Genomic DNA, 17,290 nt, shown 5'->3' with positions numbered 1-17,290 from the left:
TATGTGTTTGTCACATGACTGTGCTTGACAACAGAGAACTGCGATATACACTCGTTTGTGGGTATTGCATATTTTAAAAGAAGAAATAGCTACAGCACGAGAACAGGTGGTGGGAAGAGAGGGAGGTGTGGGCTTGCTGAGACTACAGGGTCCGGTGAGGAGGGCAGAGGCTTGAGGATTTTGACAGCCACACTGGGAGGAGCTGAGCCAGGTGAACCAGGCCTGGGAAGGACCAGGGAGGGCCCTCAGCTGCCAGTCCCAGCCAGCTGCCCCCTCTGCGGCCCTGTGAACACGAGGAGGGTGGCCTTTCCCATTCCTAGTGGTCCAGAGCGGCGTGACCGTGAGGCCTCCGCCAAAGGTGGGAGAGGCCCATATGGGCCCCGGGTTCTGGCCCCTCCCTCCTCTGCCCTCACCGACACTTCAGCCCTCTGGCATCCGCATGTCTCTGGGAGGTGGCCTCGGAGGCAGAGCAGCCAGTGGGTCCCTCCAGAACTCCTGCCTGCTGTCCACTGCTCGCCACAGAGCTGCACGAGGCCCACTGCCCCTAACCTCCTGCAGATTCTGATCCCAACGTCAGGCCCGAGGAGCCCTGACCCCGGTCACAGAGCATTTCCGTGCACAGAGAGGACCCCTCCATTCTGTCGGTAGACGTTGGTTGAAAGCCTACAACGTCCATTCACTATTCTAGCACCAAGGAGACAGGCATAAACCAAGTCTTTGTTCTCCTGGAGCTGACAAAACGTGGCATGTTAGGGACATACGCCAAGTAGGAAAAGCAGGAAAGGGGGATAGAAAGTGTGTGGGGGTGTGAAGACCAGAGGCCTCACTGAGAAAGTGACTTTGAGTGAAGACCTGAAGGGGGTGAGGGAGTGAGCCATGTGGACACCTGGGGGAAGAGCATGTCAGGCTGAGGGAACAGCCAGTGCAAAGGCCCTAGGGTGGGAGCAGGGAGGAGCCACTGCCGGAATGGAGGCGAGAGTAGAAGGAGACAAGGTCAGAGAAGTAAGGGAGTAGGGTGAACCAAGGCCAGGCCCAGGGGAGAGGTGAGGCCAAGGCCTCGGGCAGAGGTGAGGGAGGTCCCTGGAGGAGAGAGGCAGGTCCCACCACAGAAGGAAGGAAGGAAGGAAGGAAGGAGCAGGCAGGATGGGGTGGAGTGGGTACCGTGAACCACTCCCTGGCGGGACCCAGGAGACACATCTGTGCAGCTCTGGGAGCCAGGCTGGGACGTGAGCCATGGGAGCCCTGGCTCCTCTCCCATTCTCCCAGTCCCAGGCCCAGCAAGGACTGGCTGTGTGACCTGGACAGGACCCCTCCCCTCTCTGGGCCTCCGTTTCCCTATCTGTACAATGAGGCTTGGCTCCGCTGGTGTCTGGGGAGGCCCCCAGCTCTGACCTCTCCCAGCACTTCAAAGCCTCGGGTCATGACCCCAGTGCCCCCACTTCCTGCCCCAGCTGAGGCTGAAGTTGAAATGGGGACGGGGATGGGGCAGGAACGACTCCCAGCCCCAGGCCAGGCCCCCCCAGGGCTCTGCAGTTCAGGTTGGGTCCTCAGCCTGGTGGTCCCGGCTTTGGGAAGAGCCCCTTACTCCTTGTGCTGCTCTCCCCACTCCCACTCAGGGCTTCGAGGGACAGCGCCCTGGCTGGTCTCACTGCCTTCTCCCTCAGATGGGGTCCTGCAGACCAGGAGGAGGTGGAAGCAGCCATCTAGGGCCAGGCTGGGGTGCTGACGTGCTCGATGGGAGGAGGCTGTGGCCGTCAGAGCCATGCAGCCCCACCTTGGCTCCCACGTGCCTCTGTGCTGACCCCGAAGTGGGAACGGTGACCCCAGCCCCGCGTGTTCTGCAGGGCCCCTACCGTGGAAGTGAGCACAGACAACGGGGCCAGCCCGCCTGGACCCAAATACCGGCTCTGCCACTCACTAGCTATGACCTTAGGTAAGACAGGACAAGAACAGTGGCCACCTCACCAGGCTGCTGGGTGACGACGTGAGCTATGCCTGGCACCGTGGGCGTGGGTTTGCTGTTATCACTCCACACCCTCTCACAGTCCTCACGAGATCAGGCCCAACTTACAGCCAAGGAAACCGAGGGCTGGGGAGACTGGTGCATAAGGGGGACAGAGTAGGGATTCCAGTCCTTATTGATATGACCTTGGCTAGCTTTTGTTTGGTTTTTAAATTGTGAAATATATTCTGTCAATGTGTATATATAACATATGGGTACAGTTAAACTAACAATAAAGCACTCAAAAAACAAAACAAAAAAGCCCCCAAATGAACAAAAAACTCACACTCAAGTGTCCCCCACTGAGCTTTCACATGTTCTTGAACCTCTCCGGGCCTCAGTTTCCTCATCTATAAAAAGGAGATGAGGCTTGGAGGAGCGAGGGGCTTCCGGGCCCAGCGTGGCCATCAGCGTTGCATTGTGATAGACTGAGGCCGGGGAGGGTTTGCCAGAGCTCACGGTCTCCCTGTGTCTGTGCTCAGGAGCTGGGGGGATGGGGGTGGGGAGAGGTGTGCAGGGGCTTCTGAAGGGGATGCTCTGGGCCCAGCAAGGGGACTGGGAGAGTGGCGGCTGGAGGCTCAGAGGCCAGGTCAGGGGCTGAGACAGAAGACATACAGCTCAGGGCCAGGTACGCCCAGGCACACAGACGAGGCCATAAACCCAGGGCTGAGCCTCTGAGTCCTCCAGGGACCCAGCCATACCCCGGTGGCTGATAAAGAGGATTCCTCAGATGGGAGTCACAGCAGGCCCCAGGAACAGCCCTGCCAGGCCAGCAAGAATGCGCTCCTGCTCTCCCCACCCCCACATCCCCCACCTCTGCTGGGTCCTCTGGCCCCATGGGTGGTGGAGACACCAAGAGACAGTCTGGAGGTCAGACACGCTGACTGGGGGGGTACTTGTGGGACATCCAGGGAAAGACGCAGGCCTGGGCTAGAGCTGGAGCTTTTAAGCCCAGGGTGGCATCTGAAGGCTTGTGGATTAGGTGGCCCAGGGAGAGAAGATGGAGCCCTGGCGAGCACCCATGTTTAAGGGATGCTAAAGGGGAGGGGGCGGCCAAGGCCCGTGATCTACCCTGGACCTGGGAGCCCGAATACTCTGGGGCCTTTACTGACTTGTGCCCTGGGGCTAGCCCCTTCCCGCAGGAGGTTCAGATGGGTCAGGGCAAGCAAAAGAAGCCCACTCTCTCCTAGGCAACCTGGAGAAAAACTCCAGAGACCCTCACCCCACAGGACATCCTGTAGCACCGAGTCCTGCAGCTCCAGCCCCCAGCTCTGGCTCTGGAAATCTCTGACTCCGGCCGTCCTCAGCGTCCTGCCCTCCAGATGACGGCGTGCCCAGGGCACAGTCCTAGGATCTCTTCTCTTCCACTCTCTCTCCCAACAGGGTCTCACCAGCCGTTAGATACCATTGTATGCCAACAGCTCCCTCAGTCAGATCTCCAGTCCAATCCTGTTTCCAGACGTTAGACTCCCATGTACAACCGCCTACTGGACAGATTTTCATCCCCAAGTCTGCTCCTCCCACATTCTTTCCTACCTCAGTAAATAGCAAATTCAATCTTCCCAGTGCTCAGGCCAAAAACTCTGAAGTCATCCCTGCCACCTCTCTCTCTCTCACACCCCACACCCCAGCTGTCAGCAGATCTCATAGGTGTTATCTGCAAAAGGGATCTAGAATCCAACCACTTCTCACCACCCCACCACTGTCACCCAGGTTTGAGGCACCGTCGCCTCTCTTGGATTACAGCGTGGTCTCTAACCACTTTCCCAGCCTCTCCCCTTGCTTGGACTCACCCCTACAGTCTCTCGTCTCAACACAGCAGCTGGAGTGATCCTTTCAAAAGACGAGCCAGATCTGATTGGTCCCTCTTCTGCCCTAAGCCTTCCCATGGTCTCAAGGCCCTGGCTCCCCCCTTCTCCCTTATTCCTTCCCCTGCAGCTGATGCCTTGCTGTTCCTTCAGGGGGCACGGCACGTTGCCAGCACCTGCCTTTGCAATGGCTGTTCCCTCTGCCGGGGATGGTCTTCCTTCAGACATCTGCATGGCTTGTTTCTCCCCCGGTGCTTATACTGTGTATATCAATGAGCAGAGAGAAAACAGTATTAAAAGAAATGAAAAGGTGATAAATTTAACAGACATTGGTTGTAAACTCTACTAACAAGTTTTAAATAGAGAGCTTTCCTGAGCTCTTCCCTGGGCGTAAGCACTCCCCTTGCCCATCCCCAGGCTCCTGGTTGGGGGAGGTACACACTGCCCCCTTGTGGTCGTTGTCGGAAAAAGTCCCATCTTCGGTGGGTTGCCCGTGTTCTCTACATTGCAGTAGACATGGTGTCAACTTCCTTCCACTTATCCTGACCCGCCGGCCACACAGTCCCAGGGACTCCAAGACGAGCTCTCTGCCCGTGCAGCAGAGAGGACACAGGTTTTGGAGTCACTCCTAGCAGGAATTTCAGGTCCCCAATTGTTCACTGGCTGATCTTGGGTGAGTGACCTAACTTCTCCAACCTTCGGGTTCCTCCTTGGTAAAATGGGATGATAAGGATACGTATTTCATGGGGCTTTGAGGAGTAGAGACGAGCACAGAGCTTGACAATACTAAGTGCTCAGAAGCTGTTATCTACCCTGAGAAGAGATTCTTGAGAGTGTGGAACATGAGGACTCCTACCTCCCTCACCCCGTGTCAGGCTTGGGGTGGGTGGGGAGAGGGTAGTTTAAAGGGGGGGTTTCCTGAAAGCCCCTGCCCTTGCTGAGCAGCCTCCCGACTGCTCTTCCCTTCTCCCAAGTGAGCTGCCTCCTGAGAGACAGTCCTGGGAAAACGGGCTCCAGACGCTCGACCGTGCGTGCGGAGACGCCACATGACATGGGGAGACTCTCCCAACCGCCCAGACCCTCTGTCTGCCCACTACCCTTTCAGTGGCGCAGGGCAGCCCACAGGCAGGAACTATCCCCACCCGACAGATGGGGAAACCAGTGTCCAGACACCGGAGCAAACTGCCCAGCATCATGGAGAGTTGAGGCAGCCAACGGGCATCCTCTCAGTTCAGCCGGGTTCCCTGCAGCAGGTCTCCTGGGAGGCTGTGCCTTACGAAGAGCAACCACATGAAGCCCAGGGCCGAGGGCAGCCCGCGCCACTGGGAAGGACTCCCTGAGGACTCAGCCCCTCCTGGTCTCGGGTGGTTCTAGGCTGTGAAACCCAAGGCCTGGATTCCAGTCCCGGCCTGGCACACACTGTGTGACCCCATGCAGGCTTGGCCCTTCTGGGCTGGGCCTTTGTGGACTGGGGTTGGACTGGCTTCGAGAATGCCCTGGGGATTTGTGAGCTCTAAGGGGCCACGAGAGATGGTACGGGACATTTGTGCTGAGGCCACGTGGGGAGTCTGGGAGGCACAACTTTCCGGGTTGGGTATGGCAGGTGCGTGAGGGGACTGACGAGGAAGGCAGGTCTGTGGAGGGGAAGGAGCTCTGGCCTGGCCTGGCACTCCCTCCCCAGTTTTAGAAAAGGAAGCACTGGCAGATTCTCCCTGGAGAACAAGGTCCCAGGCTTTCGGGCACGAACGAAGCAAGAGGCTGGCACCCCGGGGGAAGGACTCCCCCACACCTAAACCTCAGGACCCAGTGTTGAGACTCGCACCTCCCCTGAGACTGACATTCCTTCTTCCCCTCCCGGGTCTGTGCTCTGGCCTGGCCAGGACAGGATCCAGAGCTGCTGCCCGCAGACCCTGCAGTCAGGAGGGCTGCTTTCATCTCCACAGGCCTGCACACAACCCCCCACGGCACGCCAGGCTGGCACCACTGCTGAAAGGAGCCAGCCCTGCCAGACAAGCCAGAGGGAATTCCAGAGATAAGAACTCGGTCTCTGGAAAGTTCTGGCCTCATAAAGAAATTCCTGCTGAAGTAGAGTGTGGGGCTGGAGGGGGGAGGGAAAACACCACCTGATTCTCAGGGAGCAACAGTGTGGGGTCCTGGTGCCCACAGGCTCCTCCACGTATGGGGTGGTGGGGTGGGAGTGTCTCTCCCCTTAGTCCACGCTCATGTAAAGTCTTGTCCAAGGCCACTGCTCAGTGGAGAACCCAACCCAGGAGAAGCAGCTTCCCCTGCTGAGGGGGTCTGGGGTCCCTTTGGTGATCAGAGGGGACTCCCTGCTGACCCCTGGCATCCTATCCTGCCTCCCGGATCTCCTGACTCTCTTCCCTCTTTGCAGCACCACCTCACCCTCTCACTCGGATCACTCCTGCAGCTCTTGGCTGTGCCTCCTGCCTCCAAGTCAGTCCTCCAATCCCTTCTGCACACGGCCTGGGAGACCGCTCTAGAACAGGGGGCAAACTAAGGGCCACGGCCAAGTCCAGCCTGCGGCCTGTTTTTGTACAACCCATGAGCTAAGAATGGTTTTTACGTTTTTAAATAGTTGGAAACAAATAAAAAGAATATTATTTTGTGACACATAAAAAATATATGAAATTCTGATTTCAGTATCTATAAAATAAAGTGTTATTAGAACAGAGTCATGCTCATCCGCCTACGTATTGTCTGTGGCTGCTTTCACACTATGGTGCAGAGCTGGGCAGCTGCGACAGAAACTCTAAGGCTCCCAAAGCCTAAAATATTATCTGGCCCTTTACAGAAAACACATGCCGACTCCTGCTCTGGGTCATAAATCCAGCCGCGCCACTCTCTGCTTAGGACACTTCATGGCTCCTTGTGGCTCCCCATAGCTGACCCCTGTCCAGCTGTCCAGCCTCATCACCTGTCCCTCCAGTTGTCTGCCCACTCTAGACAACTAACCCTTCCTCAAACCACACCCCTGGGCTTGTCCCACGCTATCTGCCGTCACTCGGCACGACCCTCTCCTTCTCCCCCTGGCGGTCTGCCACCTCAAGACTCAGCTCAGAGGCTTCCTCCTGCTTCCCTCCCCCAACCACAAGAGCCAACCCACCCCTCCCACGTCACAAACCCCTCTTACGGCTCCTCGGCTTTGAATAACAGACTAATGACCTACTTGGGCCAGACCAACCAATTCCACTCTAAGTTTTTGATGAGGCATGTGTCCCCTGCTGGATTACTAACGGTAAAAGAACAGGTCACCTCCGCTTCCCACGGCTCAGCACAGGGCTGGCGCGGGGCGGGCGCGCAGGCACTCACCAGAAGAGGCCTGCGCAGCATTCTACACCTCTTACTTGGCTAGCGATACGGAGGAAGAAGAAGACACATGTATTTCCCAAATATCAAGCATCATTTTCATAAAGCACCTATGACAGACCAGGCACCCCATGTACGTTATCTCATTTAATCCCGTCAGCCGCCCTGGTGAGGGAGGCACCACCTTCACTCCACCAAACAGCAAGCTGGGCGGCAGAGCTGGAATCTGCAATGGTCTCCCGCCTCCCGCCGACGCTGAGCTGCTCTCAACATACAGTCCACCCACCCATCCCACTGCCCGAAAGACGTAACAGACGCCCGTCGGCTTCCTTTTGTGTTTGGGGCCACTGACTTGGTGCTGAATGGATGCAAATAAAGGTGGTTTTGTAGTTCTCCGTCACTTCCCTCCAGCTGCCTGTTCTCGCTGCTGTACCTGCCGCCTTTCAAGGCAGATTGTCTAGGTCAGGATGGAAGGGCAGCCCTGCTCTTCCTATGAATATTAAATGCCGGTTTTGTGACGTCACTTCTCAGATCTCCTGCTGCTGCTCTCGGGCTTGTGGCTTGTTCGGGAGCAGAAGTTGTTGGCGGTCTGGCTCCATGCCAGAAGGATGCCAATGCAAAGAGGGCCAAACTAATGTAACTGTCGATGCGCCTGCCCTACAGGAGTCTGAAGAATACCTCCAGCAGGCTGCTGGGGTAAACCCTGACTGTCCACATTTTTTTCTGAATATTCAGACAGAAGTCCAGAACTCAGAGACAAGGAGAGCCACTACGGCTGCTGTAGGCCTGGGAGAGAGCAACAGAGGAAAGGAAGTCTACCTGAGACTCTCTCCACCGGAGAGGAGTTAGGGCTACACTGGTCAGTACACGGAGGCCACAGTGTGACCTCGCGGGGGAGCAGCTGGCCGAACCACGAAAATAGCCAAGCTACACAGACCTATGAGTGTTTGGCCACAGACTCAGATAAGACAGCTGGGTTTAACACAGCATGTAGGGTTCTGGGTATAGTGTGCCAATTCAGTGTTGGTATTTCGGGCTGAGAAGCTCGCTTGTGTCCTTCCAAAGATTGAGATCAGTTTGGATTAAGGAAGCGAGGCGCATCTGGTGTTGCAGGCATCTTCAGGAAGGGGATGGATGCCGGGACAACTGGGGCTCTGACTAAGTGCCATTTTCAGGCTAAATTCTGGTTTGTCCAAACCAAGCCCAACGCTCCACCAACCCTCCGAGCAATCACTGATGGTGTGAGGCGGCTCTGCAAGAACATGACTGAATCACCAGTGACTGTCCAGGCAGAAGGCTGGCTGCATGGAAACACTTTATACAAAGGGAAGGGAGGACAAGGGGACTCTGACACACTCGGGCTCTGGATGTGTCCGTCCGACACAGGAGGCGATGCTGTCAGTCCCCCAGGCAGTTGGAACAAGCACGACTTATCCGCCGGCAAATGAGCCTGCCCCACACCTAATCACTCTTTCATCTGAGTGCATCTTGATCCCCTCAGTCCTGGACATCAAAGTAGTCAATTACTGGCTCCTTGGCTATTTTCTGTAAATTACTGCTCCCAGGATTCCTGAAAAGCAAACAAAGACTGATCAGTCTTTTCTCGTTTGGGGGAAACAGATGGGCGTCTTCAGAATGTTCAGGATGAGCAGATTCACAGGCTGTGAAGCTTTGATAAGACAGCAGGGCCCACATGTGCTGGGCACTGCAGAATTCACTAATGGGCACACAGGGGTTCACTATATTAATACTATTCTCTCTCCTCTAAAAACGTTGCACAATAAAGTTTTGTACAAAAACAAAGCAAGCAAAGGAAAAAAAAGACAGCACGGCATAAACAGGCCAATGACTCCACGTGGTCAGGTATGGGTGGTACTGGACACGGCTGTGGAATAACGTGTGGAATCTCCCTCATGTTTCCAAAACCACTGCCCACATGGAGTCACAGCTGTGCTGACCGGAATCCAGGCTGCCCTCTTCACAGCGGTGGAGCAGGGCTGGTCCTGGGGAGCTACATGGCCCTAGATGCTCCTGGTTGAGGCTGTGCCCAGTGGGCAACACCTAGCTGTCTTGTCCAGTGCCAGGGGAACGCCAACTGCTATGACCCTCATGGTGACCTTGTAAACTGTCCGACCCATCCTCCCAGAGGTTTTGTGCAGGAGAGACTGCTAGGGCTTCTGTGTGCAAGGTCAGAACAGGAGCAGCGACCCCTCTGGGTTTCAGAGGAACTTTTACCAACAATGCCTCGGTCCAGGTCGGGCAGCCGCTCCCCTCCTGGTGGGAGAGGAAGGGAAGGAGGGACGGCGCTCCTGCCTGCTTCTGTCTGAGAAAACACCCGGCAGACTTGCTGCTTGCCAACGCGGTTCTCTTTTCTCTTTAAATCATGAACATATGTTTTTGTTGTAAAAATGATTCAACCCATACAGAAGTAGACAGAGCAAAACATGAAAGTCCCCCCTTTCACTGCCAACTCTCCCCCCATCCCACTTCCCTCTCCAGAGTAACTGTTGTGCACCACGTGATGTCCCTAAATCCTCTGGCGTGATAGACTGAATCCACTCCCGATGTCACCCTCTATACTGGGGAAGTTATGTCCAGTGACTTCTCCCTGGAGGGACGTGGACATTACAAACACCACACTGGGACCCTCTGGCATGAACAAACGTGTCCCACATCCCAGTCCAACCACACTATTTGAACACAGCACCCCAAGGCCAGGCCTGAGGAGGCCGCCAATGGCAGGTACAGCCGGGACAGCTCTACCCCTGCTGGCTTCTCTGAACAGACAGGGCCTTCTGGAAGCACTGAAGAATCCTTACTTGTCTGTCTGATGTCTGTGATGAGGAATTGGTGGTGGAGGACGGGACTGCATTTCCCTTTCGAGTACACCCGTGAGCGTGGTAGGAGGACAAATGGACTTCCCTCTGATAAAAGTCAGAACACAAAGTATTGAAAAGTGAGGACGGTTTGTGGAGACAGGCAGACAGCAGGCAATCCAGTCTGCAACTTTACACTATGCTGCTGCTGAGTGCTCTGATACGACCGGTCTCCTCTCAGGCACGGTCTCCTCCATGTAACCCTTGACCCTTCCACCCACCTCTGCTGGGCCTGTCACCTGCCTCCTCTCATCTCACACTCGAGTTTTCTTCATTGGGTAGTCCTTCTCCTCCCTCAGGTTCTGACAGTGACCCTAGGTCCTCCCTGTCCCCTCCTGTCTCACATTACTGCCTCAATTTCTTCTGGTGGCAGACACTGTTTACAGGGGATGCCTTGAGTACAGTCCAGCATTCTTTGTTTCCATGAGGCCAGGAGGGCAGAGGGGAAAGGAACAAGTGTGATGGGCAGGCATCCAACCCAGGCCCCCGGGGTCTGTTCCCCCCGCCTCCAGTAACTGACGTGGGTCTGGGCAGACGTGAGGCTGGTGTACTGTAGGTGTGTCTGCCCTGTGGACTGAGGCCTGGGCTTTGCTCCCTGGTCCAGACCTTCAGATCATCTCAGGACGGCTGTCCCAGAAGCAGATTTTCCATCTATTCTTCCAGGAGAGGAAGTAAGGAAAGCAAACATCGACAGACCCTGCTTCCCAGGTCCAGCGTGCCCCCCCGAGCAGTTCTTCTTGCAATGGCAAGATCAGCCCACCTGACTGCAGTGACCACGACGTTGCGCTTCGGCTCACTGTCGTAGCTCACGCTCTCCAGGCCGTACACCTGGGCCAGGTCGTGGATGATCCGGCGGTGGTCTCTGTTCATGGGAGGGAAGCAGTGGCTCTTCTTAGTATTCTTCCCCTGTATCGAGAGAAAAGATGACTAATTGTAAAATCATCCTGAAGAAAGAATACGCTTACAAAGGCCCTTCCCACCCCACCCAACAGCCTGGGTCAATAAAGAGGGGCTGAGTCTTGGAGGCTCACAGTGCACAGCATCTCACTGACTGCCAAGCAAGCCGCCAGGATTGGTTGACCAAGCCGTGGGCTGACGCACTTCCTTCATCCACTCTGTGAGCCACACGGGAGCAGCTGGCCAGGGTTAGGGACACGGGTAAGTGAACTGAGACTCATGCGGACAGTGTGACGGTTCCTCCTGAGGGGGCCCATGACCAGGGAGTGAGCGACATTCCCAAGAAATGACTAAATAAATCGAAGACTTACAAAATAAGAAAATCTCACTTCCTATAAAAGTGCGTTCTACGTTAAAAATCATGAGTGTGCAGATACAGACACACAAGCAGAGAAATGCATTTGCTCAGGTTTCCTAATTCGGAGAAGAACAATGATTCCATTTTTTTCCTTCGAGTTAGTATCCGCTAGGAAGTGGGAAGAGAAGGGAGGAACGGAGAGACGGAAGCTAAGAGAGATGGTGGGAAGAAAATCCTCCATCAGACATGGAACTGAAGCAGCTCTCTCGTCCTCGCTCATGGTCCCCAGGAATAAAGAGGGGCCACCATGGGACCCGCTGCTCTGACTACAAGACTTTCTTGCTCAAAGCTACGTCCTCGACATCGCTGCTGCCTCCAGGACACATGCCTCACTCTCCTGAGACCCTTGAGGGCTCTCTTCACCCCACTGCTCTGCAGCTCTAGGCATCCAACTTCTTATCAGGACCCAAGGTGTCTGTCTCACCTTTGGGGAAATAAAGAACCAGTGTGTTCTATTGTACAACTGACCGTCAGAGACCTGAGGGCCCAGCACGTCTTCCTAAGCATCCCACACAGCCAGTCAACTCTCACTATTGGACCCCTCGTCCAGAGTTTCTTCGCCAACTCTAGGCACTGAGCTAGGATTTTTTATACATTCAGTTTGATGGCAGATGTCTTTTCTGAGGCAGGACAGGGCTTCCCTGGATGTTGTTATAGTGGCTGGGCTCTGGAAAAAGATAAGGATCCTCAAGGAAGTTGGGGCTTTTTCCTACAACTGCTCTACACTGACAGTGTTTCTGGGACTTGAGTTTCTATAAAGCTGGCCTTAGAGACACGTCCAGTTGTATGTTTTGACTTTAACCTTGTTCACGGCCTCCACAAGGGCTTCCATTTCCTTCTCAATGTCACTGACAAACTTTAAGTCCTTCCTGAAATGAGAAATCACCACAGTTAATTTCATCTGTTCCTGCTCTTTTTTTTTTTAAAGGGTTATTTTTTTTCCTTATAATTTTATTTATTCATTTATTTTTTCCCCCAAAGCCCCAGTAGATAGTTGTATGTCATAGCTGCACATCCTTCTAGTTGCTGTATGTGGGACGCGGCCTCAGCATGGCCAGAGAAGCGGTTCATCGGTGCGCGCCCGGGATCCGAACCCGGGCCGCCAGCAGCAGAGCACGTGCACTTAACCGCTAAGCCACGGGGCCGGCCCTGTTCCCGCTCTTCTGAGAATCCTTTCCACCCACCCTCTCGGCCTGTGAAGTGCAGACAATGGACAATGTGGGCAGAACTGCAGAGGTCAGGAACTGTCAGATAACAGAAGGCTGACTGCGATCGAACAAAAAAAGAGAAAAAGAGAAAACAAATATGAGAAAGGAGAAGACGGAAGGAGAAACAGCCATCGGAGGGCCAGGTGACAGGAGGAAAATAGGAGCCGTTTCTGCCCTAGTGAGAGCCCACACGCTCGAGACCCGGGTGGACAGGGGTGAACTGAGGCCTGAGAGCCTTCCACTCAGGCTAGTCCAGCCCCGGGGAGGCCCAAACTCCTACCACGGGACACACACACACACCCCAAATCAAATTCTTCAAGGGCAGTTTTGAGAAACCAAGAGAAGGATTTTTATTAAACATCATATAATCTCTTATAATAGATATATAAACTTCAACTGGCTCACAGAGGAGTACATATTAGTTACCACATCTTAAAAGACCAAACACTCTTGTAAGCCACAATTAAGAAAGCAGCTAACAAGCAACATACCTGGCATCTTCTTTCAAGCTGTCACTGAATTTTGACCCTGAAGAACGTACATTGAAAGGATCAGAATCTTCGCTGATATGAAATGCCTCTGCTAAACGCCTGAAAGTGAGAGAGAAGCATGTAATTAAAAGGAAAGGAGGGGAGGGAAACTATCTTGTAGTAACAGAGTGCCTGCCACATCCTCCGTTCTCTATTCGTTAATGATCGCATGATTATTAAGGAAAGAATAACAACAACTTGGGACAAGATATGGTATTGTCTTCATGGGAGAAAGTAAACACGACCATCTATCTGGGTCCGAGCAAGCCACAGGCTGACGCTGGGGCCTGGATTACGTGGTGGAGAGAAGGCTGGGGGTGAGAGCTCTGGGAATGGTCAACGGGATGTTCTCTGAGGTTTCACCCAAACATCAGCTACACAAAGTAGACACAGAAATATTACAATCAATATCACCTCACAGAACGTCTGGAAAATAAAGGAAAGAATTCCATTAACAACACAAGCATTGCATTTTAATACATTTCCTTTCAGATATTTTTTCTCTTTAATTTTAAGTAGATATAATTAGTGTATAGAAAATAGTGTATATTTAATGCATCTTTTCTCCCCACATCATTATATGATTGGCATTTCTCATCTGACTATTTGGTTTTCACACTTGCTGTTTGAATAGCTGCATGATCTTCTAATTATGTATATCCCATAATTTACTTAAACATTCTCCATTTAGATTTCTGTCACAGTTCCCCAGTTTCTCAATATTAAAAGTGACACAATTAATATCTCTGAGCAAAAAGCTTTTAAGATTATTTCTCAGGAAAATGTTTCCAGGTGTGGGATTACCGAGTTAAACGGTACGGACACGAGACCCTTGGTCACTGCGGTCTGAGTGGTCTCCACACTGCCTGCCTGTGTTCTGACCAGCAGTGTACGAGTCTCATGGCATCTCACCAACACCCAGTTATGCCTTTATTTTTTTTTTAAGACAGATAAAATTCAGCTTAGCTCTTAGTACAATTTTCATTTACACCAAGACAAGGGTCTCTTGCAAGTTTAATGCCCATAAGAATCTGGTTTAAGCTCAATTTTCAAAATTACAAGAGAATTTCTAGGGGGAGAGCTTTTGATGTTTTGATTAGCTGGCCACTCATTCAAATTTAAACACCAATAAAACATATCTGTGGGCTGAATTTGGCCTGCCAGAGTTTAATTTCTGCAATGGAGTATACACTCGCAACTTTAGATAATGTTTTCTTTTTTATATTTGCATTTCTTTTTTTTCTTAGGTCAGTTGGTATTTCAGAAAGAATGACCATATAGTGAAGGTCATTATGTCCTTCACTATATGGTTTGTGGAGAAATTCACTATATGGATTGAGGAGAAATTCAAAAGGTTTTCACAAACAGAGAGCCAGTTCTGATCAACAACTAACATTCACCGAGCATCTACTAATGCGCCAGGCCTGTGGCAACAGTTTCATACAGATCATCCTTAGTGTTAATTTATTAATCCTCACGACAACTCAGGGAGGCAGATACTATTATTATCACCATTTCCACAGATTTTTAAGACAATTCAAGCTTAGAGTGAAGGTGTAAATTGCCTAAAGTCACATAGCTTAGTGATGTGTGAAGCGGAGACTCAATCCAGACAGGCTGACTCTGGAGCCCTGCCTCTGACCACTATCCCACACTGCCTCTCGACCACCTGGAGGTGCAGCTCCACGTCTGGAGGGCTTCTGTGATCTCACTACAGCATTTCTGAACACTGAGGATTCTAGTTCACATTTTGCAGCTGAGAACACTGTGACAAATGGTTCTTAAAGGGCGAGTTTTCAACAGCAGTTATTACAAAGTTACCATAAGGTCAAACTAAGGGAAATTCGGGCAGTGCTATTAGTCATCACATCACCGTCTACCCATTAGCCACCAAAAGAGGTCCTATTAACAACTGCTGAGAGTCAAACTTCAAGGTAAAACAGGACTATACTTAGTCTGTGTTTGTCTGTTTCTGTTTAACTTTTCATCTTGAAACATTTTCAAAGAATATTACAAAAAATTCCTATATACACTTCACCTAAATTCTTCAATTGTTAACATTTTTACAGGCCTATACCTTTTAATCAATCTTTGTTGAAACAGAAAGGTTTGCCAGTCATTGAATAAAATGCCCCTTAATCTGATAAAGAGTATCCTCAAATAACTCATAGCAAACATCATATTTAGTAGTGAAATATTTAAAGCTTTCTGATAAGTCAGGAATATCTATTATCACCACCTTCTATTCAACACTGTACTGGAGGCCCTAGCCAGTGCAATAAGGCAAGAAAAAGAAAAAAGTTAAGAATTGGAAAGAAATAAAATTACTATTATTAGAAGAGGACATGAGGGCTGCCCCGTGGCTTAACGGTTAAGTGCGTGCACTCTGCTACTGGCGGCCCGGGTTGGGATCCCGGGTGCGCACCGACACACTGCTTCTCCGGTCATGCTGAGGCCGAGTCCCACATACAGCAACTAGAAGGATGTGCAACTATGACATACAACTATCTACTGGGGCTTTGGGGGAAAAAAAGGGAGGAGGATTGGCAATAGATGTTAGCTCAGAGCCGATCTTCCTCAGCAAAAAGAGGAGGATTAGCATGGATGTTAGCTCAGGGCTGACCTTCCTCACACACACACACACACACACACACACACACACACACAAAAGAAGAGAACATGAAGGGCCAGCCCCACGGCGTAGCGGTTAAGTGTGCGTGCTCTGCTGCTGGCGGCCCAGGTTCGGATTCCGGGCGTGCACCAACGCACCGCTTGTCAAGCCATGCTGTGGCAGCGTCCCATAGAAAGTGGAGGAAGATGGGCATGGATGTTAGCTCAGGGCCAGTCTTCGTCAGCAAAAAAAGAGGAGGATTGGCAGATGTTAGCTCAGAGCTGATCTTCCTCACAAAAAAAAAAAAAAAAGAGGAGGAGGACATGATTGTATACAGGCAAAATCCAAAAGAAGTTATAACTATTAGAAATAAGTGAATTTAGCAAGGTTGTGAATAAAAGTCAACAAACATCAATTGTATTTCTATATACCAGCAACAAGCAATTAGAAAATTAAATTTTAAAAGTGATACAAGAATAAAATACCATTTATAACAGCATCAAAAAACATCAAAGAACAAGGAACAAATCTACTGAAAGATGTACAAAATCTATATACAGAAAACTATAAAATAGCATTGAGAGAAATCAAAGACGACATGAATAAATGGAAGGATATACCTTGCTCAAGGATGAGAACACTCAATATTATAAAGATGTCAAATCTCCCCAAATTGATCTATAAATTAAATACCAACTCAACCAAAATCCCAGTAGGTTTTTTGGGTAGATATTGATAAGCTAATTCTAAAATTTAAATGAAAGTGCAAAGGGCCAAGAATAGCCAAGACAATTCTGAAGAAGAACCATGTGTGAAGAGATACACTACCAGATATTAAGACTTATTATAAAGGTATATTAAGACAGTGTGACACTAGCACAATAGAACAGAATGAACTCAGAAATATACCCACAGATAATATGAATACTTGATTTAAGACAAGGGTGGTACTGCAGAGCACTGGGAAAAGGACATCTTTTTTTTTTTCTTCTTTTTTTTGGTTTTTATAAAGAGATTTATTGAGGTATAACTGACATACAATAAATTGCACAAATTTAAAACATACAATTTGATAATTTTTTTTTCAATTCTTACTTAAACATTTTTTTTCCTTTTTTTTATTTTTTTGTTTTTGTTGTGAAATTTTTGTTGTACATTATTGTTTATCAGTCACCATACACGGGCATTCCTCCACCCCTTGTGCCCACCCCCCACTCCCAAAAGGACATGTTGATAAATGGTACTGGTCAAATGAATATTCATATAGAAAAAATTGACTCATAAACCCTCCTTATACCATGTGCAAAAAAATCAGTCCAGGTCAACTGTAGATCTAAATGTAAAATAATACAGCTTCTAGACAGTAACATAGAATATATCATCATGACCTCAGGATGGGCAAATATTTCTTAAATAGGACATAAAAAGCACTACTCACTAAGGAAAAGACTGATTAACTGGACTACATTAAAATCAGAAACTTCTGTTTATCAAAAGACACCATTAAGAGAGTGAAAAGTGAAGGCACGGAGTGCCAGAAAATACAATATATAAAACGAACAAAGGACTCATATCCAAAATATATAAAGAACTCCTATTAACCAATATGAAAA

The 17,290-nt window shown here is 50.6% G+C and overlaps 1 protein-coding gene across 2 annotated transcripts in view; it reads right to left on the bottom strand.

Moving 5' to 3' along the window:
- Positions 1–8,435: 8,435 nt before the first annotated feature.
- NFX1 (nuclear transcription factor, X-box binding 1) overlaps positions 8,436–17,290 on the bottom strand; it is a 63,982-nt gene continuing 55,127 nt past the window's right edge. For both annotated transcript variants that reach the window (XM_058565963.1, XM_058565964.1), the window contains exons 20-24: positions 13,028–13,126; positions 12,131–12,197; positions 10,774–10,919; positions 9,957–10,061; positions 8,436–8,707 (exon numbers count right to left, since the gene is read on the bottom strand). In XM_058565963.1, the coding sequence (XP_058421946.1) occupies positions 8,635–8,707; positions 9,957–10,061; positions 10,774–10,919; positions 12,131–12,197; positions 13,028–13,126 (490 nt within the window). In that variant the 3' untranslated portion in view covers positions 8,436–8,634. The remainder of the gene's footprint in view (positions 8,708–9,956; positions 10,062–10,773; positions 10,920–12,130; positions 12,198–13,027; positions 13,127–17,290) is intronic.

The sequence above is a fragment of the Diceros bicornis genome, chromosome 22 (genome assembly GCF_020826845.1).
Source record: "Diceros bicornis minor isolate mBicDic1 chromosome 22, mDicBic1.mat.cur, whole genome shotgun sequence".
NCBI lineage: Eukaryota > Metazoa > Chordata > Mammalia > Perissodactyla > Rhinocerotidae > Diceros > Diceros bicornis.
Note: the sequence above shows the minus strand (reverse complement) of the source record. Positions and strands in the feature narration are given on the sequence as shown.